Source organism: Nyctereutes procyonoides, unplaced genomic scaffold, assembly GCF_905146905.1.
Source record: "Nyctereutes procyonoides isolate TBG_1078 unplaced genomic scaffold, NYPRO_anot_genome, whole genome shotgun sequence".
NCBI classification, from domain to species: domain Eukaryota; kingdom Metazoa; phylum Chordata; class Mammalia; order Carnivora; family Canidae; genus Nyctereutes; species Nyctereutes procyonoides.
Window position 1 is genome coordinate 31,664,218 of NW_026575049.1, and position 22,610 is coordinate 31,686,827.

General features: G+C 45.2%; 2 protein-coding genes across 2 annotated transcripts in view; one reads left to right on the forward strand and one right to left on the reverse strand.

Annotated features, from left to right (window-relative positions):
• TIMP3 (TIMP metallopeptidase inhibitor 3) overlaps positions 1–9,940 on the reverse strand; it is a 57,923-nt gene extending 47,983 nt beyond the window's left edge. Inside the window, exon 1 of the mRNA XM_055328322.1 lies at positions 9,509–9,940. Within this exon, the coding sequence (XP_055184297.1) occupies positions 9,509–9,629 (121 nt within the window). The 5' untranslated portion in view covers positions 9,630–9,940. The remainder of the gene's footprint in view (positions 1–9,508) is intronic.
• SYN3 (synapsin III) overlaps positions 1–22,610 on the forward strand; it is a 455,217-nt gene that overhangs the window by 197,804 nt on the left and 234,803 nt on the right. The window lies entirely within an intron of this gene.

The window sequence follows — 22,610 nt, forward strand, 5'->3', positions numbered from 1 at the left end:
GCCTCCTAGTTCCACGTGTGGGCTGTGTGACTGAACTCTGGAATCATGCTAGTTCTCACTCTCCACATCTGTTTAACGAGAACAGTGACTCTCCCCATCCTGCTTTTCTCTGGGGGATGTTGTAATTCTCAAATAAGATCAAGTGTACTTAAGACTCTAGAGAACTTGGTTATTGGTTTCAGTGTTTTATGGGAGGCAGTGTGGTTAAATGGGAAAACATTAGACTGAGGGACAGGGGTCAAACAGCCATGATTTTGAAACTTAGCCCCTCTTTATGTGGCCCAAACATCACATCTCTCCAAGCCCCATTTTCCTAACCAAAAATAAAATGAGAATACTCATTCTGCCATATAATGTAACACCATAACTAAAAACTAATATTTCTTGAACTTTCAGTATGTGGTAGACTCCATGCTAGACATTTTCCTTGAGTTTTTTCACTTATTCACTAACCCCATGTGGTACTATTATTTCCCCTCATTTTGCAGATGAGCAAACTGAGACCAGAGAATTTACCCAAGCTCATGAATGGCAGAGCTCACAAGAGCTACTATGTTTCCAAATTTCAAAGGCTATGAGTCTATTCATGATGATCAAGTCCAGGTCAAATGGAAATCCCTCCTAACTCATGAACCATAAGCACTTCAGCCAAACACTGGTGATCCATTACGTCATGAAACCATGTCCTCATGAGGTCTGACCCAGGTCGTAAGGCTTGCCTTCCCATGCCTTGATCTGGGGGATTGAAGGAGCCCTGAATTTCTGAATGAAACAGCCCTTCTCTATGGGCAACTAGGCTGTCAGATGCCTGGTGCCCCCATTTGAGAGGGACGGGGGTAATTGCCATGTAATATTTAAGGTCTCTGGTTCTAGAAGAGCTGTGCTCTGCTCAGACTTCCCCCCTTCCTTCCCCGCCACCCCTCCCCCCCATCCATTCCCTGTCATTCAAGGGGACTCTGTTTTTCCACCGGCTGAACTTTACCTTGGGCTCTCTGAGGCCAAATCTCACAGCTTTCCTTCCCTTCCCCACCCCCACAAACAGCCAGGTGGCCAAAGGCCTGAGAATACTTAGCATCTCTCCTCTCTGCCCTGAATGCCACTGTTAGGTGATAAGATTTATGTGAACATAAATCAGAACTGGGTGTTGGGCAGCACGGACCATTCCTTCTGTGGCAGCCAAACCGTCCCAGGCTCGCAGATGGCTATAAATGAATCAGGAAATGTTCTCTAGGCCCCCTTCCCTTCTCTAGACACTAATTTTTTAGCAATCAGGCAAAAACTTTTCTGAGTTCCAATACAGCTGGGACGGACACCTTGTGACCTCCTGTCAAATGCTATTTAGTGAATCCCTTTAGCTAGGATCAGTACATACTTGTCTACTCCAGCCCATCAGAGATTAACACAGGAAATCAAACCCCCGAACCCACATCACCTGCTCTGGAAGGGTATGAAGCTTAACCAGGACATATTGGCTACCTGCTAGCTCTACAAGCCTGTTCTTAGTGCTGTGGGTAAACAGGGAGATGGCAAGAGTAGTGAATGCGTGGACCTGCTCACATGGAGAAGGGATGGGTAAACTGGTATAAAACTAAATGACTCTCAGAGGAGTGAAGAACAGTTATCTACCAAGGGTCTATCAGCTATTTTTAGCACTTCAGTAGGCCAACCCAAATCATACAATAAACCATCCAGTCAGTCACCCATGAGAAAGCTTCTCAGGCTTAATAAGACACCAAGTTTCATTGCTTTTGACTGCAGTTAGTTTGTGTATTAGCTGATTATGTCAGGGAAAAAATGGCTATTATCAGCCATTATAATTATATTTTAACTGGTTTTCATGGAAAAATCATTGACACACAAAATGTGGCAGGTAATTTTTCCCAGCATTGAGAGAATTAGTAAAAATCATCCTTAGCATTGAAAAGGCTGGTTCAGTGGAAGGAGCACCGGGATAGAGATTAGAAATAGGGTTTGAGGCTTGGTTTCATTAGAACCACACAGCAATAAAATTGGGGGCAGCAGGGGAGGCCAGAGCTGGAGAGGCTGGCTATGGAAGAACATCAAAGAGAAGCATAATAAAATAAAATAAATTTAAAAAAATTAAAAAGTATTTTTAACAGCAGATAATCTTAAAAAAAGAGAGAGAGAAGCATATTGAATGGAACCCTGGCAGTAGAGAGTCAAAAAACTAATATAGAGGAGGTTCCAAAAGATGTTCCTGGGCTAAAGAGTCATAGCCCTTGGTCTATGCTGATTTGGATTACAAATTTTGGATGGATTAAGCAAGTATAGATTCTATTTCTTAGAGGTGTGATCTTGGACAAACAATTTTACCCTCTAGCCTCAGCTCACTCACCAGGAAGCTGGGATGGGCCATGTCTACTTCACAAGGTGCAAGGGTTTTCTTACAGTGCCTAGAGTACAGTAAATACACCTCAGGGAAAGGTAGTTATCATTTTGAGTGATCCCCTGGTGGAGTGGTATTTAGAAATCTCCAGCTTTTTTCTCTGGGAGTATGAATGGAGTATTATGGCCAGAATATGCGACTGGACTTATCAAGTAATGCAGACAGTAGAGCAGGTACCTTCCCTCTCAGAGGGTTTAGATGGTCCCTCTGGGTGGTATACAGCCCTTAGATCTTTTCCAGCCCAAGAATGACTCACTCTGGGAATTTTCCATGCAGCTTTGGATAATTTGGTTTTTACTAAATATAGTGTTTTTAAACGTGTTCAAAATTTGAGCAAGGTGTGACTGTTCTTCTATGCCAGTGCCAGGGAGTACATGGGGAAATGGGACCAAATGAGACCTGGAGAATGGGAAGTTGATGAGGGTGTTCAAAACCCAGGGGACAGCATGGGCCAAGACCCAGACAGAGAATCTGAACAGCAGGAGCTGGAAGAGCCAGTGATGAGAGGATGATGAAGACGGAGGCAGGGGTCAGACTGGTCCTCATTAGAGCCATTTTATGACACTTCATCCCAAGAGTTCAATGAAGGGTTTTAATCAGGACAGTGGAATTGTCTGTCAAACCAGACCTTTTAGTTCCTTTAGTTCCTCCAGTTCCTTTTAGTTCCCATAATGACTCTGGCATCTTTCTTGGCTAGAAACCACTGTGCTTTCCCCTCCACAGTCCATCTCCAGTCCCCATGGCCTCCCACCATTCCATCCAAGCACGATCCAAATGCAATAGCAAGGGTAGTAAGGAAACAAAGGGATAAGTCCCCTCACTGTCACTATGAGTCTGGCTAGGACTGGTCAAGAAGGGGACATCTTTAAGTCAGCAAATAAAACCCTGCACACATGTCTTCAACCCTGCAGCTCAGCCTAAACCTGAGCTTACAACAAAACCCCAAAGTCAAACAACTTAATCCAATGAATGGCCCCCTGCTTATTATGAAAGCAAAAATATAAAACCATCTACAACTGAATGACCCCCAAACTGTATCAAGTCAAGAGCCATGGCTTTCCTGGCATGTAAGCCTCTCCCTCCCTATAAAAATACTCCTGTCAGCTTGGTCTAAGTGGCCTTAATTTTGCTCCCTTCCAGAGGGACAAAAGGATAAGCAACAAGAAAAAAAACTTAGAAAATCAGTAAAAATTATAAGCTGTTTTCCATTTGAGAAAGGCATGTAAGTCTCTCCAGGACAGGACTATAATACTCCCTCCATTCCTTCATGTTGCACATCCAAAAACAACTATGTGAACAAAGCCACTCTGGAGGGCAAACTAGCAGGTGCTGTTAAAATTTAAAATACACCTACCTGTGTCCAGGAATTCCAGTTGTATATTTGCTATAAAGAAATATTAGCACACCTGAACCAGAGAAGTAGACAACTATTTTTTGCAGTGCTCCTTGTAAACATGAAAAGCTGTTAGAATCCTAGACATCTATCAGTAGGGAAATACATTCTATATACATTCTGTACTTACAGGGATATATAGTATAGTAATGTAATAGTATAGAGTAGTATATAATATACCATATTATATAATATACGGTAATTAACATCTAATATAGTAGTTGAGTATATTTTAGAGCCAGCTCACTGGGGTTTAAATATAGGCTCTGCTGTAATCCTGACAAAATTATCTGATTTTTCTAAGCCTCAATTTCCTCATCTGTAAAGTGGGAATGACAGGAGCATGCTTGCCTCAGAGGACTGTTTAGAGAATTAAATGAGTTAATGCATGTTAACTATTTAGAATAGTGCCTGGCACATAATAACCACTCTCTACCTGTTAGCTTTTTATTTTTTTAAAAGATTTTATTTATTTATTCATGAAAGACACAGAGAGAGAGGCAGATACATAGGTAGAGGGAGGAGAAGCATACTCCATGCAAGGAGCCCAATGTGGGGCTCGATCCCAGGACCCTGGGATCATGCCCTGAGCCAAAGGCAGGCGCTCAACTGCTGAGCCACCCAGGCCTCCCTACCTGTTTGCTTTTTAAAATATAACTCCATGGAACACTATACATAGGATGAAGTAGATATATATGTGTATTAACTGGGAACAAGCCCTAATACATGTTGTTCAATTACAAAAAGCAAAATGCTATATGTGGTATTCCACTATTGTATTCTATCATTCATGTATTAAGGGAAAAACTACTATAAATTTCTCTTGGGTACCTATATATATAAATGCATAGGGAGGAAAGGATCTGGAGAAGAATCTAGAATTAGAGGAAGTGCTCAAAACAAAGGTTAGCCTTATCTAATTTTAGATAGATAGATGATAGATAGATGATAGATGATAGATAGATAGATAGATAGATAGATAGATACACATGTACACATAGTTACATACACACATGGAAGTTGAATGTATTCATAAGATAACTTTTGATTTTTAAAATGTGGAGAAAACTTAAGGGCCACGGTGTTGCAAGTTATTATTCCCCTTTTATAAATGAGGAAACCAAAGCTTAAAGACATCCAATAACATGCCTAAGTGCGCACCGCCAACAAGCCCCAGAGGAAGGATTTAAGCCTAGCTCTGCCCACCCCACGACCTTTCCACCACCCCACACTGCCTCTCAAGGCTGGCCACCCAGGAGTTGATAACAAAAGCTAGAAGAAGAGTTCTCCTTGTCCATACTGGCTGGAATGGTAAAAGCCAAATGCAATGGAGAATTGTATTGTTGTTTTTGTTTTTAATTAATGAACCTGTTGGAATGTGCCATTCAGCAGTGGAGCTGAATGGTTCCTGCTGTTCCTGCAAAACAAACAAAAGTCCCTCCACCGAAGCCACTTCTGTGGCCACTTTTCTAGCCTTATCTATCCAGGGATTATGAAAGGGACACAGAACTGTGGGAGAGGCACCTTCTCCAGCTAGCCGGGACCCAGTCTCTGATCTTCCTGCCACCACACCAGCCATCTACATAGAGTGGGCATCTTGCCCTGGGCAGCCCCAACTCATCCCCATCAAGAAGGGGAAGAGTCTTGAAGCCCATGATGTCTTGTCTCCATTAGCTTTACTTCTCCCTGGATCTCAGTGTGATAATCTAAGTCATTGTTTATTTTGACCTGGTGGTTTTGAGAATCTCTTTCAGTTCTAATAGCCAAAGAACATTAGAAATTTTCCTTTTTCTCTATTTATGTCCTAAACTAATAATAATTTTTCCTTTCCATAATATGATATTTACTTAAAACCTCAGGTCATTTTGGCTCTTTTCATATTTTTAACAAAAACTTTCCCAAATCAATAAGTAAAGCCTTCTTCGAATGTTAACCCTCCATTCCCTTTCAGTCCAAGGAAGGGTTGTTTACCTTAGAATATTAAGGGTAAATGAAAGTCAAAAAAGGTTTTGACGAATTGCCTAGCTAAGAATGAATTCGCCTTACCATTTAGTAGCTGGGTGACCTTGGGCAAGCACAACCTTTCCTAGACTTGATGTTTTCCATCTGAAAAAAAAAAATGGTTGTGATACCTACTCTTAAGGTTGCTGGGTGGATGAAGGACACAGAATTTATGAAGTGCTTGCACCCAGTAGGAGTCTGAGAGGTGTCCCTTCCCTCCTTTGTAGAGCAGCTCTCCTCTTTCTGTGGTTCCCAAGATTCGGACAGCCTGGGTCCTCTCTGAAGTCTGATCCTTTTTATTTTTCTTCAGTCACAAAGCCCAGTGTGGATGTGTGTGTGTGTGTGTGTGTGTGTGTGTGTGTGTGAGAGAGAGAGAGAGAGAGAGAGAAAGAGAGAGAGAGAGAGAGAGAGTCAGACAGAGACAGAGAGAGACAGAGAGACAGAGAATGGGTCTGGCTTCTTTGAAAATGGCTTCTTTGCTAAAACCACAACCTCAGATCTGATACCAAAAGAATCTGCTGGCACTGGTCCCTGTCAAAACAATTCGGAGATATCCAAGGACTGTCCTCCAGGGCTGGCAGTGGGCCCTCAAGCTGAGCCTCACTCGTGAATTCCCAAGAGGCTCTGGAGTCAGGCCCCCAACACTCCATGGCACAGCCCCATTCCTCTATGCAAAGGAGGCTGGAGAGAAGGGCTTGGCATTCTAAAGCAAAATTCTCTCTGCCTGCCTCCTGAAGAAACCACACACACACACACACACACACACACACACACACACACACACCAATTTTCAGAAAGCTCTTGGCACTGCCTACCCCTTCCTGAGCTGGACAGAGCTGCTGGAGCAGGATCTGCCCAGCCAAGGCTGCCTTCTTCATTCCCAGCCCCCTCCCTTCCCTCCAGAGTCAAGGTTTTGTCAGGAGTTTCAGGGGTGCTGACTGGTGGGGAGGGGGTCAGAGATATCCTGGCTGCTGCCAAGTCCTTTTCTTTCCCCCACAGTATGTTTTATAAGCCGGCATGTAGTTTATTCTTCTCCTAAACACTTCACTAGGGTGCAGGGCCTGGAGTTGCCATAGAAACACCTTTTAACTCCTCCCCACCCAGAAAGCAGTGCCAATCCCCAGGGCTTGGGAAGGGGGCGGAGGAGAAAGGCAAAAAGAGACACCTGTGGATGAGGAGAAAGGAGAGGGAAGGTGATGGGGGTTCTTTAGACAAGGCCAAGTCGGGCATACAGTGCTTTGCCCAGCAACATGGCACTCAGCCATGAAGAGAAAACAGCCAGGAAGGTCTGGGAATAGGAAGCAGGTGGTCTGGCTTGAGCACCTTTAATGGGCTACAGCATTGATTGCTGGGGTCATAAGGGTCAAGGAGAATGGGGAGCTCCTACACATTTCCTTCAGCGTGAGGGCAGGCAGAGCTTCAACCCAGACTGGAAAGGAGAAAGGCTATATGAGCAAGGAAAACTGGGAGCCACCTACTGGACACTAGCAGGGTACTGTAAGGCAGAGGAGGTCAACAAGCAAGCAGCCCACATCCACACCTCCCATTTTTAAAAGCATTATCTCATCCCTACCACTAGTGCAGTGCACCAAACCCAGGCAGAACAGTTCTGGATTGGTGCCAGTGTATCGAAGATTTTTGTTTGTTTCTTTTTTATTTTTTATTTTTTTTGCTACCACAATGTTCTGCAATATGGGTACTTCCCAGTAACTTAGCTTTCCTCTGGGCAGTTTATTGAGGGCAGGGATTTGTTAAATAAATCCAGAGAAATTACAAGAAACTTTCTGCATCAGCCCAGACCCACAGCAGGAAACCTGAGTCGACCAGTGCAACCCATTAAAAGCAGGGTCTCCTTGCTGCTGTTTCCACTGTTCTCTGGTGAACTTGCAGGGTGAAAACCCAAAAGCCAAGGGCAAGGGGGAGTCATGAGGTCTCACTCTCCCCACACACCAAAAACTCTGAGCAAACACCCCCAAGCCATTGTCAAGCAGAAGAGGGTACCCTGAGTCCACCTGTCAGCCTCCTGACCTCCTCACTGAGCAAAACCAGAGCCCAGCGGCAGCAGCAGCTCCCAACACTATTCAGGTGGGAATGTCACCAGTGGGGTAAGGAGGGACAAGCCAAGTAGAATTTGGGTGGGAGCAGTCAAAGGAGAAGGAAGAAAACCTTCCAGGCCTCAGGCAGCCCAAAAGAATCCTTCAGGCAATCCACAAACCGAAGGGCCAGTTGGATTCCCCTGGGGAGAGGGAAGGGTATACAACATGGGCCCCAGGAAACCTCTAACAAGGGTGACCCCAGGTCACATAAACACCCATGCTTGCCAACTGGACTGACCTTCTGGTCACCACAGCCACCTCCCTGACTTCTCCTAGGCACAGCAGGGCCCACCAGCAGCGCCCCTCCCAACTTCAGCTGCCTTCCCTGCCAGCTCCTGTCTCCTCCCCCTCCCCTGCAGCACACTTGTGGAGGCCCTCACCCAGGACCCAGTGGAAAATTTTCCTTCTTCTTTATGACTTAAAACACACATACTCCATTCTTCACCTCTGAATCGACACAGGCAGAAGAGGGCAGCTAGACTGTGCCCCACCCCAGCCCGAGTACACACACACACACACACACACTCACACACACACACACACACACACACACACCGCAGCAGGGGCCACTGGACTTGCATGCTTTATGAGCTGGAAAGGAGAGAAGAGATGTTTTCCAGCTGCTACTCCACCTCTGGCCATCCAAACACAAGTGTCCCAAACACTCCCCAACAAGTTCTCCCAGGACACTTGTGAGGCCCTGGATTAAAACTGGTTCTACTTCTTACTGAGTCTCTAATCAAGACACGAAGTCCAGTTTGGAATTGTCACCATGATGTGATCCTTGGCATCTTTGTTCTTTTGGTGACAAATCTGTTTTCCACTGCTCATTCTCCCCCTCCCCACATGCATTCAAGTAAAAAAAAAGAAAAAAAATAACCTTCCTGTGAATTCTCACAGCTATGTGATAAGTGATCCCTCACACACGCCACCTCCTGCTTGCTATCAACACTCTCAAATACAGTTCCTCCGGGAAAGGGTCAACCCACAGCTTTCTTCTCATTTTTCCCCTTAAATCCACTCAAACTTGGCAGTCTAAGAAGCTCATTTAGCCTTTGCCTGGGAAGTAGGAGGCTGGGTTGGGTGTCAATGAAAAGAATAAACTAAACGGGTGCAGGAGAAAATGCAAACTCAGAAAACTTCAAGATTCTCCTGCAACTTTGTGCACATGGCTGGCAACTTTTTTTAAACTATTGAACAACTCAGTACTTCAGTTAGTTGGCATTCCAAGTTTTAGGAAAGCCCTCCCACCCTTCTCCCCCAGCCCTTCTCTCTTGAGAGTGGAAAGGGAAATTTTCCAGATGTCAAAAGGACCAATAGGGGCCTCACGCCCTAAAATGAGAGCAAAGGTTGCAAGGGGTTCACTTACCACTGTAGGTTTTCTCTGCAGGGCATCTGCCCCTTCATCTATGCCAGACCCTCTGACTGAAGAAACTGAGTTTCTCCCCCCTGCCCCCATCCCAAGCTCAGTCAGAAAAAAGGAACGGGACTCGCTACGCCCTCCGGAGCTGCACCCCAGTCTGGGCTGCCGCGCAAGACCGGGCACCGCAAAAGCGGGCACCGCAAAGCAGGCACCGCAGGGGCTCTGGCGGGGACACCCGGAGCGCTTACCGATGTCAGAGTTGCAGAAGGCGTCCTGGGGGTGGCTGGGCGAGCATGTGCACGCCTCGGCGCCCCAGTGCCCCAGGCTCCAGCTGCCCAGAAGCACCACTAGCCCGAGCCAGGGAGTCATTGCCGCTGTGGCAGCTGAGGCTGCTGCTCGCCTCTCCAAAGTTGTCGTGCGCGCCGCTGGAGGGGCCGCTGCAGCCCGAGCTCGCCTGCCCGGCCTTGCGGGGCAACTTTGGCTTCGGCGCGCTGCCCTCGGGGTGCCCAGTGGGGAGGGATGGGGCGCAGCGAGGCTGTCTCGGCGCTGGCGCACGACTCTGCGGGCCGGCGGTCTCTCCCGGGGAAGGAGCGGGAGCCGGGGCGGAGCAGGAGCAGCAGGAGGAGGAGGAGAAGCCGTCTGAGCGCCCGCCCGCTGCCCGCTCTGCGCCGCTGCCCGGCGGCCGAGTGATATAGTGCGGGTCCCCCCGGGCAACTCCTCTCGGGCACTCGGGGCCCGCCCCCTGCGACCAATGGCAGAGCCGCATTACCTCATCGGCCCTCCAAAGGGGCGGGGCCGGGGGCGCGGGCCGACGGGGCGGGGCGGCCCCCGGACCGTTCAGATCCTTATAGGGAATAATACGGCTGTGGGCACGGGAGTGGGTGAACCGGAACGCGCCTCGGACCTAAGCTTGCCAGGTGGCCCCCGGAGCGGGTCCCCGGGCCGGACCTCGCCACTGCTCTGACCACACACCCACCCACCCTGCTTGCTCTCTGAGCGCTTCTGACCCAAACCACCCACCACAGCACCAACTCGTCCTCGGGTCACAGGCGGCCCTGGCGACCCTGACCGCGCCTGGTGGAAGGGCTAAGGACAAAGGCTAACTCTCCAGCTTCTCTGGCAAGAGCAGGGTCAGAGGGGAGAGGACCAGCTGACGACCCACACACCTACCCTCCGACTTTCCTGGATGTGAGGGAGCCATCTGCCCTTTGGAGCTGGCTTTAAGGGACTGTTGCGCCGCACCCCCACCCCCACCCCACTTGCCCAGAGTAAACTGTGAAGTCACTCAACAAACACTGTTCTGAATGTTGGAATGAGCAAAACAAAGTCCTTGCTTCCATGAAAGTCGCAAGCAGTGCATCAGTGAATTCACCAATATGCCAGGTGATTTTCTATGATGATAGTACCATGAAGAAACAAAACTTAGTAATGGGTTAGAAATTACTGGATGATGGTGGGGGGGACTGCTTTCTATGGAATAGTGAGAGAAGGTATATCTGAGGAGGTGACAGTCTGGCTGAGAGGTGAGCAAGGAGAAGGAGCAGGAGGAAGTCATATGGAAATCTGGGAGGAGAAAATGCCAGTTAGGGAGAACAGCAAGTGCAAAGGCTCTGAGCTTATTTGAAAAACAATGAGTAGAAAGGGCAGGAGAAAATAGTAACCCCACCAAGGCCAGACAAATCTCCATCCTTCCACAAGGAATTGGGGGTGAATTGATCCAAAACTGGGGTAACTTACACTGGATTCTGGAGAACTATCCAGGATCTTAGCCTACTAGCCATAATGGATGATTGCTAATAACTAATACTATGACTATCCTTATTATTAAGGAACATCTTGATTCTGCCTTATAGTTTCCATGCCACATTTCATTATATCTCACAATTTTTTTTTTTTTAGATAGGAAAAACACAAAGTACTATTCACACTTTCTAGATGAGGAAACTGGCACAGAACGCTGACATGACTTGGCAAGCAGCCAGGAGCTCCATTCACTCATTTGCACCTGAAGAAGGATTTTATTTATCTGGACTAAAGCAGTAATTAGCTATCACCTTGCAGATGCCCTTTTGCAGCTGGAGACGTCTGTCCTTCTATTCTTGTGTCTCTCTCCCTTTCTCTCCTAACTCATTCTGTTTAGGAAGGTCCTTGAATGTTTTGGATATAGAAATGCCAAATGTTTGGAACAAAAGTGAGGACTGGGAATACTTCTTAGAAATGCAAGTTCAACTTCTTTCTCAGAAACTCTCTTTACACCTCGGATAAGTGGCACTGGGATGGCAGAAGCAGAACATTTCATTAAAAATGATATTTCCAGGAACATTTTTTAAACTCCTTTGCCCCTGCTCCTGAAGAATTGTAGCTATAAGGAAGGAATCAAGTTTCCACATTCTCCTGCCCTGTCCCCTTCCTAACTTCTAAGCCCCTTTCCACCTTAACTCTATAGCCTGGCCCAGATAGTTCTTTCCTTCTCTCAATGTTTACTTGAGCACTTAGCTCACTGTTTCATAGAATATAATTGTATCATTTCCCCAACCACACTAGAAATACTTTAAGATCTGAGATATTTAGCCACACTGCTTTTTTGGCCCTCTGAGTATAAAATGGGGTCCCAGGAGACTTGGGTGTGGCTATGGCCAGCTGCCCAGAGAGTCTGAAGCAACAGACACAATCTAGGTACCCAGGTTGAATGAGGGCATACTTGGTGGGATTTGAGAGTTTTGCTTATCCTTGCATGGTGCCAGTCATGTGGAAGGTTTTATGAGCCTTTCCAGACCAAGTCCGCTTTGAATAAGCAACTTATGTGATAAAGGCCCTCTCTTCTCTTTTTTCTTTTCACTTTATGGTTTTGTCCAACATGCCAGTATGTTCTCCAAGGGAAGGCTTGCCTAAAACATGAGTATCAGGCAGGTAACTTTTGCTCAACTTCAAGCAGCAGGTTCCTTATAGAAAGCATCTGAAACATTTGATTATGGCAACTACTTAATTATGTAAGCATCCAGAGTAATCTGATTGTTTTTCCAGCTGAAAGGTAATGAAATTGCCTTTTGGTTTATTTCCTCTTGTACCTAAACTGGTCCATCCATGCAGTGTCTTTGCAGTTTAGCTTCCCTTTCAGTTGCAAAGCCCTCCCTAATGTCTAACCCAAGGGGACTCCCCTCTGCCCACCCATGAGAATTCAGTTCAGCCCTCACCCTGAGGAAAAGAAAGAACAAGAATCCTTGTGAAGGAGAGCACAACTGCCAGGGTCAGCACCCCCAGCAAGCAGAGCTCACAGACATCAATCTGGATGTCATGTTGTCCTTAGACCTAATAGTATGTAAGAATTACTTTTTCAAGACTATTTTATAAGCTAGATGGAGCAGACCTGCAGCTAATGGTAAGAATGATGATACTGGCTCTCCCACTTTCTCTTGACAGCTAAGAATAAGAATAGGTTTATAAACTTCAGAAGAACTACAGTTTCAAAATCTCTCTGAGCTGTCCTCAAATCTACCACGCTGAGCTGATGTTCTCTTCCCTGGAACTTTTCTAGGGAAGGTGAGTCCACCCCTTTCATATCAAGTTACGGAATACTGAAATCTATGAGAAGTCTCTCATAGACATTCAGAGGTCCTTAAAAAGGACCTCAGAGACTACCCATCCAACTTTATAGGTGGGGAAGATAAGGTTCAGACAGGTGAGAAAATTGCCTCTCACGGTCATCTTGTGGCAGAGCCAGGATTACTTTACAGTTGCCTGATTCCTTAGCTGGCTCTCTCCCACATTCCTGGGCCTCAGTCCCCCCAGCCACAGCACATGACCTAGTGCTTGCATCCTAGTCATGGAAACTCCAGCCACTCAAGGTCCTGAATCTGCATGTCAGATCTGTATTTCAGGAATTTGTTTCAGTCTCTTTGTATGGTGGATAACACATGGACAATCCCGCCTGCCACCTGCCCTGGCTAAACAGTTCTCCGTCATGATAATAATCACCTCTGAGCCAATCAGAACAAATACCACTCTGTTCTTGGAGGTTTATCTCTTGTGTGTTTATTTTTTCCCTTTCTAAATTATTACTTAATACTTTTTTAAAACATTCCAAACAGATTACTGCAAAGAAATGCATGAAGCTTTATTTCTGGGAGACAAAAAGAGGCTGGAATGAGGGGGAAAAAAAAAAGACCTCAGATTGGTTCGATTGTTGCTGCAGAAGAATAGTTGCTTGCATGTGTGGACAACTCACCTGGCCATACCTCGATTTCTGTGTTTATTGAATGAAAGCTATAACTTAATGGTCTCCAAGATCTCCTTTGGCTCAAAAAGTCAAAGATTCCATAGGAAACTCTCAAGGACAAGAAAGATAGACCTTACCCTTTAAACAGGTTTGAGACAAATCGAATATGCCCAAGACTGAAGCACATCCATCAATCTCTCAATCAACACTTATTGAGTTCCTATTCTGTTCTCTCCTCCAAGGCTCAGGCTGTAAACAAAGATTGTGATGGCGAAGCCATAGGAGAGACTGAAGCCCTTGTCTCTGATAGGGCCCTGTTTAAATTACTTGTTTATCTGTCTGTTTACCTCTTGGATCATAAGCACTAAAAGGTCAGAAAATACGTCTTTTATTGCCTTTATATCTTATTTTCAAAATTCACTAAACTATTGCAGGGTTTTTTTTTTTTTTAAGATTCTATTTATTTATTCATGAGAGACACAGAGACACAAGGCAGAGGGAGAAGCAGGCTCCATGCAGGAAGCCTGATGTGGGACTTGATCCTGGGACTCCAGGATCACGGCCTGGGCCAAAGGCAGGCGCTAAACCACTGAGCCACCCAGGCATCCCCTACTATTGCAGTTTAAATGCCTCCTCCTCCAGAGAGCCTTCTTTCTGTCTTTCTCCCCCAGTCTTCATCAGTCACCCACAATGGATTTCCACAGGACCCTGTGCTCCTTTCTTTCATACCACTTAGCTGGCAATAATGTGATTGTTTATCCATCTCTTTCCCTTCCGGGATAGAGGAAGCCCCTCGAAGACAGTGTTGGTAACAAAGAAGTCAACAAGTCCTGGTTGAGTGAGTCAAAATGATTGGTCCCACCAACCCCTTCCCACTTACTCTGATAGGCAGGTGGTAGCTCCTTGGAGAGCTCACAGAGCCTTATCCCTCTGGCTGGTGCTAGGGGGCGCTGTAAGCCAGAGAACACCCATTTCCTCAGCCTGCAGTCTCCGCCAGTCTCACTGAGAAGGTGGGAGAGGCAGTTCCACACTAGTTACCCACTCTGAGTGGGTGAAACTAACCCCTCCCATCTGCAATGGCCACAAAGCTGTCGGTCAGCATCCCGTCTGGGTCCGCAGCTGCCCAGCTCCTCCACCCCCTGAGCTGGCCACATGTCAACCAAAGGGGAGACATGCTCTCAGGAAGCTGTATACTCATGAATCATGGGTTTGGGGGGATTGGGGAAATCTGGGAACACAACAGACAATGTCATGATCCCACTCTTTCAGGGCATAGCTGGCCTCTGGAAATTAAACCAGGAGAAGGTGCTGACAAGACATGTTGTTTCTGTTGTCTCATAAGGAAACACCTCTTTTCTTCCCTTCCTTTTTCCTTCTAGACCCTGGCCACAATGCCTTCCCCCAAACCCACAGTCCTCATCTGAAAGTCATTACATTCAAAATAGCCCTTTTCAAGCAACAGACAGTCCTGGTCCACCCATCACCATGAGCCCTGGCCAGACCCTCAGTGGGGTTGCTGCCCAGCACTGGGAATTATGAACCTGAGATGGTAAGCACTTCTGGTTCTCTGTGTGTCTGGCACCAACTGGGAGTAAACACCTTTTCTCACTTCCATCTGGAGCTAATTTCATGGCAATAAAATTGCAGAGTGTCTCTTGCCCTAGCTCCCCTTAGTCCTGCCATGGAGTGAAGACCCCTTAGTAAGAGTCTCTGGCTGCATACACCTAAATCCTGGGCTTTTCACATTTCCTTCTACCCTTTCTGGCTTAAAAATATCTTCTGGGATTTTTAAGCCAGAAAACACATGTGTACTGTAGAGACATTTTGCTCCCTATGTTTTCTGGTGGTGAGAGATGAGAAACAAAGTTAATATTCCAGCTCTGTTTGAAAATTTTTAATTATTTATTTATTTACTTATTTGTTTTCAAACTGACTATGTGCTCAGTTGGTCAATTATTTCTGTGAAAGGTAATACTAAGTGGAGGGAGAACTTCTCTTCCTTCACCCTGTCTTAATGTTTTCCTTATGCTGGTGGAGTTCATGTGTTTTTCCTTTAAAATTGAGTAGCTCCTTTGTGGTTTCTTTGAAGGTTGCATGTGCAGCTTTGCAGAGAAGACGCATGTGAGTCTCCGCTGGGTGCTCTCATGGCTTGGGAGGGAATAGGATGGACAGTATGGCTGGTCTCCTGTCCGATGAGGCTGGAGATTCTGTCTCTGGCAAGGCACTTGAGCTCTCTTCAAGAGAACTTGCTGGAAATGAAATTGACCTGTCCTGTGTGATGGGGATGTTCCAAAGAGTGTTTGACACCGCTGACCACATCCTTCTTCAAACTTGGCTGCTGAGACTCCAGTCTCTCTGGGTTTTCGATTTCCACCTCTCCAACTGTACCTTCTCAGTCTTCTTGGCAGACTCTTTGAACTCTTCTTGTCACTAGAATGTAGGTGTTTCCCAATTTTCTGTCCCTGGCTGCCTTCCCTTCCCTTTTAGCCTCTGCATTCTCCCCAGCTAATTCTCTACCCTGGTTCTAGCTACTTCTCTGACATGTGCACAGGAATGGGCACTGCAAGCAGCATTATCCCCCAGAGGCCCAGTCTATAGCCAGCTTCCCTCTGGATAATTCCACTTGGAGGTCCCATTGCCTCCTCAGACTCCACTCTTTCCCCTGATGTGGTGTTACCCATACCCACTGAGGACATCACCTTTCACCAAGTCCTGTGATTCTCACTCCACACATATCTTCCTATCCTCCCTTTCTCCACATTGCCACCATTTCTGCCTTGGATTAGGCCCATGTAGATTCTCTCCTGACAATTTCAGTAGTCACATAACTGGTCACCCTGTCCAGAGTCTTTTCTCTGTCAAATGCAACTTTTGCCCTACTGCTCATGTAAAATTTTTCAGATATAAATTTGAAATCATCCTGTCCTTTGCTTAAAATGATTGATTTGTCCTCCATGGCTTTCTGAACAAAGTCTTAAACCCCCAAAGAAAAGCATACAAGGCTCTGTACTGTGATCTGGCTCTTCCCAGGCCCCCACCTTGGGGGACCATTGCCATGGAATACAATGTGATTGTTCCCCCTATAGTTATGCAACAGTAGGCCCTGTCTTAGCTTATCTTTCCAAACCTATGCCCTCATTCCCATCTTCTAACCCAACATGAGCTTCCAGCTGTCAGTTTCCTGCCTCTGAGGCTTATTCACACTATGCTCTTTGCCTGGAATCCACCCTCCACCAATGTTTTCCCCACCCTCCTCCGTCTCATCTGCAAAGATTCTCTTATCTTTCAGGATTCAGCTAGAGTCACCACCTTGTGGATGTTTTCCTGAGCCTCTGTCTTCCTCAACAGAATTGACCTCCTCTCCTTGGCCTCTCTTCCCTCATTCCTCTCCCACACACATCGTAGACTCCAGATTTCCACCCAGTACTTCCCACACTCTGTTGCCCCTAGTGGTTGACATGTCTTTCTCTCCTCTTGACAGCTTCTTGGAAGCCTAGCACAGAATCTCCACATTGTAGGCACTTACCAAATATTGAAAGAATAAATAATCAATGAATGGCTAGGGAAGAAAAGATGGGAATGATCAGAGTTATTATCTTCACAAATTCACCATTACAGAGGTTCTGGAATCTGGCTTCTTAAGTCAAGAAACTCATTAAGGTTCAGTCCCCAGACTTGATCAGTCCCGGGGATACTATGATTCATAAGAGACCAGCAAGCCAACCACAACTCCATTGTCTTTGCTTCCAATGAAATATTTGTCACATAGGTTAAAGCACTCATATCAATGTGACCTCCATATTTTCCCCCTTAGAATCATAGAGGGCTTTGTGTGAGGCTAGTTTCTCATCAGAAAGTTGCTTTGCACATGAGAGACACCTAACTCTGGGAAATGAACAAGGGGTAGTGGAAGGGGAAGTGGGTGGGGGGTTGGGGTGACTGGGTGATGGGCACTGAGGGGGGCACTTGGCGGGATGAGCACTGGGTGTTATGTTATATGTTGGCAAATTGAACTCCAATAAAAAAAAAAAGAAGGTTGCTTTGGTGTATATGGAGTCAGAACACAGGGACTGAGGTCATTGTAAGTGGGGTTTTTTCAGCTGAGATACTATAGAATTTTCCTCACCAAACTGAACTGAAGGCTTTGCCACGAGTATGACAATGTTCACACCCACAGGCACCCTCTTGCTGGAAGGTGACAATGCTGACACATATTGCCAACTTTGGACTCTGGTCTTCCCATTTCTCTGCTCAAAACTTGCCACTCTTCACTTCTTTCACCCAGACTTTTTCTGCACTGGGAATATTACAGTCCATTTGGTTTCTGTGTTTTAGATTACAGTCACCATTCTATGATTCCTTCGGGTCAACTAGTTTGGGTTCTAGACTTTGAATGCTTCTCTTACTGTGTCTTGATGTGCTACCACAGACGGCTAATCACATATGTGGTGTGTGAATTTATGGCTTTGGGACTCAAAAGACAAGTAACCTTCTTTCCAAGTTGTGGGTGGACTCTTCATTAACATTGCTCCACTGACCATCTCTATTTGCCTCACATCAGTTCTTTGGAGGAAAGGGGCAGGATTCTCTCCTTTCACCCTGCTTCCTTCAAATATTCCCCAGACACTAATTAAGTGTTCACTGCTACATGCTAGACACTGAAAATCTAACAGTGAACAAGACACAGACCTACCCTCAAGGAGTTCCCAGTCTCATTATCTCTTTCTCTTGTGGGAGAGTAAGACATGAAAATAAGAGTGGGTGGTACAAACTACAACTAGAGGATCAAGTGTGCCATGAGATCATAGCACTGGGTCACCCAACAAAGAAGTGGGAAGGTGTTTGGGAGACCATATTTTGGTAAGAGCTAGAAAAGAACTGTAGGGCACCAAATCCAACCCTATCATTTTACAGATAGAGAAAAAGGCCCAGAGAGGTAGGGTTTTATATAGTACTTCATCATCTTTCCATCATTCCATGCCTCTCTAATTTAGTGTAAATAATTCTTTCCCTGCCCTGTAATATGTATCAGCTATAGTATATAAGCTGAAAAAGATTTCTAAGACAAGAAAAAGGGAGGAAGGGGACTCACATTAGTTCAGTACCAACTATGGACAAGTCATTTCCAATACAGTATTGTCTTCAATCCTCACAACTCTTGATAACAGGTATTACTTTATGTCTGCATTATGGTTAAGAAAACAGGCAAAACCAAAAAATCAAAAAAAATGCATATCTGTGTTCACTGCCGCATTATGTACAACAACCAAGATGTGGAATTAACCTAAGTGTTATTGATGGATGAATGGATAAATTAATTGTGATACACACACACACAAAAAAAAAAACATGGGAATATTATTCAGCCATAAAAGGAAAGAAATCTTGCCATTTGCCAAACAACGTGGATGGACCACATTCAGTTTCTCACAAGCAAGGAAGAGGCAGAGCTGTGATTCAGACCCAGGGGCTCTGTCCAAACCAGTACTATTTCTGGAGCCTAAAAATCACTATACCCTCAGGGTCATCAGGACATTGGAAGTGCTAATGATTTCCTCTTTGTCTTTTGGGTTCTCTATAAGGGCTCAGAGTCCTTGATCATTGTTGGAACCAAGCAGAGGGAGTCACAGTACCTCCCACTGAGGGTTGGAGAGGAACCTTTATCAATAGGGAGGTGAGATACATCTCTTATTTTGCCTGGTTAGCAGTGGAGAGAAGGCAGAAGCAATCAGGCAATTTCTGGGGGTATAGATGTGCCCTTTCTTACTCAAGAATTTGGATGGATGCCACAAGAACATTACATTTGTATTACAAAGAAAGAGCCCTGAATCCAGAAGCAAGCTGATAGAATACTAATCAGTACATTTTTAACAGCCATTGAATATGGCTTCATATGCACTGAAATTTCAAGCATGAGATTGAGGCAATGTACCAGGTTTTTCTTCTAGTTCTGCTACACACAATATCTGAGTGACCGTAGGTGAATCGATGAATCCCCCATTCTTCAAATGTAAAACCAAGGGATTTGACTTTATGATCTCTCTGTACTTCTCAGTGGAATATTTTGGAAGGAGACTGACAAAGGGGTCAAAGATCAACACCTGTGACATCAGTAAAACTGGCTTTTAATCCTTCACTTTTTCCCTCTGACCTTTAACAAGTTCCTTAACCTCTCTGAGCCTCGGATGTCTAGTGGTAAAATGGAGGAGAGATTCTTACCTCATACCTCATTCATACCTCAATGGAGGAGGATTTTCATGAGGATCAAATGAGGTATGGTAAGTAAGGCATTTGGCACAGTGCCTGGCACATGATAAATTCTCACCGAGAAACTATATGCGCCAGGGTGTGACCCTACAGGTGTAGGGGTAAATGAGGCCTCTGCCTTCAAGCAGCCTGTTGTCTAATGATCTGTGTTGATTAAGGATGAGCAAACTCCCATATCCCCTTTGACCATGTAAGTAATACCCAGAGAACAGACGGGGTATAAGAAAGAGGAAAAGAAAACAAAAAAAATTATAATAATAGTTTCTTCTTACAGAGTACCTACTGGGTGCCAGGTGTTCTTCTAGGCAGCCTGCGTATATTAATTCATAGCAAAAACTGTGAGGTAGATGGAATTATCCTCACCATCCCTGTTTTCCTCACATACAGAAACAAAGGTACGGAGAGGTTCTGTAACTTGCTCAAGGTAGCATGGTCAGGATACTGCAGTGCTGGGATTCGACACCAGAGCAGCCTGACCCAAGAGCCCATGCTTTTAACCATGGGCTCTTAACCCACTAGCCTGCCTTTTCCCAAGGAAGGTGAGCACGCAGAAAGTAACAAGGATACAAAATGGCAGACGTCCAGTGGCTGTTGCCAATGGGTCTTCTTTCCCAAAACGCCTCATAAGAACATGAATCAGATGTAGCCCCAATCAGAAAAGACAGTAGGGCAGAGAGCACCTTTGCAGGCCTTCCTGGAGAATAATACTCAATGGATTCAGTGGGATTTGCAGCCCTCAGAACACTTGTCCAAGTCCCATCTTGTCCATCTACAACATTTCTCCCTAGTTTATATTTATACTCTGTGAAGGGAAAGCAAATATTTAATTGAAATTGGTATTTTCTAGGGTTAACTAATAAATAAATAACACTGACTGAGCACTTATGTGCTAGGCCCTGTTCTATGTACTTGACAGATATAAATCTATATAACTTCTACAATTCTATGATGTAGGGGCTGTTATTATCATGCCCATTTTATAGAAAGAAAAGCTGAGGCACAAAGAGGCACAAAAAGTTGCACAAAGAGCAACTTAGCTGAGACCCCACAATTAATAAGTGGTAGAACCAGAATTTGAAGTATAGAGTCCAGTTCTATGCTTCTCATTACCTCTCTGTACTCTGATGAATGGTTGAAAACATTTTGTAAACACTAGCTGGTATTGTCACTCTGCTCTCATACCCATGTTCATGCTGTTTCCTTGCCCTGGAGTGCATTTCTTCCTCTCACCTGGCTACCTCTTACTTGTCCAAAGGGCTGAAGAGCAGGCTTTGAAGCACCCACAGGCATGATGGAGCCAGTTTACACTGGTTTTTGAGAGCTTGATTGTTAGATTTTCTGGATTTTTTCGAGTCAGTTGTTAAACATAGCCATTATTAAAAATTTAATTACATCAACTTATAATCAAACAAATCATATTAAAAATGTGGTAATGAATACTTAAAATTCATCACTTCCTAATTATTTCATTGCATTATACTCTCATCTCTAATCTTGAGGCTATGTCCAGCTATTGTGTCTTTGTGGTGTGGTGGAAGTATTGTATCCTGGTGGGCTGTGCCAGGTTCCTCCCAACTCTGCATTCAGTGACATCACACGGGTAACTTCAAATTGGCCACGATGGGTGTATCTATACCACAGTGATTGGCAGATGCCACAAGTCAGGCTTTTTGTCCTGGAGAACTAGTTGGTAAATATTCACCCACACACCACTGCCATTTCTTAACTGTGTGATCTTGGACAAGAATTTTCCAGTGCCTCAATTTTCCCACCTAATAAAATAACGACAGCATTAGTGCCTACCTCACAGAGTTGTAAGGAATAGACAAGATGATGCATGGAAAGGATTTAGCAGAATGTGTGGCACAGAGTCAGCCATCGATGAATGGCCGCTGTCAGTGTTAACAGGAAGACAATATTATTATTAGGCATTGTCTCCTACAAGTGGCCTTTCCTTCCACCCAAGCTGGGAGCCACCCATCAGAGATGAGCTCTGACTTGAAACTCACTGCACTTCTTTGGGATTATCAGTTTCTGTGGCCCACTTTAGAAAGTGAGCTAATGACAGAGGCGAATTGAGTTTTCTCTTCTGAGCACTTAGCACAATACCTGACACTCAGTAGGTCCTTAGTAAAACTGTTAGATTAAATTATTAGTGAAGGAAGAGTTCAGAAGTACTGAAAAAGATCACTGAATATCAGAATTAGGACACTTGGAAGCTTCTCTAATCACATTACAAACTTTTAAGAAACGCTTCTTCACTTCCAAGCATTACTGGAATATTCTGTTTAGGGTTCATGCCTTGGGAGTACCTTTTAATGAGGTCATTTTGGAATTTTAAAAACTAAAATCCCCCTGATTTGGTGCCCAGACAGATCCACCACACACTGAACTCTGCTTTATAAAGAAGTTATCAGTGTATAAGGTATGGAGCCCCTATGATAGTCTTAGCATGTCAAGTAGGGATATGACCTGTAATTTTCCAAACTGCTTGAAGGTAGCTAGAACTGCCTCTGCCTCAAGTATTTAGAAAGAAAAAAAAAAAGATCTTGATGTCACATCAACAAACTCTGAAAAAGATTGCACATACCTGGAGTGCTTTTCAAGGTCTGGGAGCCAGTGATTGGAGGCAGTTTCAGGGGGAAAGGAGGGGAGAGGCTGAAGGCATGTTGAAAAATCATTTTTTGTCTGTTGTTCCTTTGTATGAACTGGTCGCTGGCTTTTGCAACGCCCAGTAATTAAAATGGCTGGAATGCTTTGCATTTTTACAGCAACGTGAAGGCGGCTTGGAAGCCTGGAATTAGAGCCAGATGGAGGGGGGCCCAGTGATCCTACCCTGGCTGCCCCTTGGCAGAGGTGGATGGCAT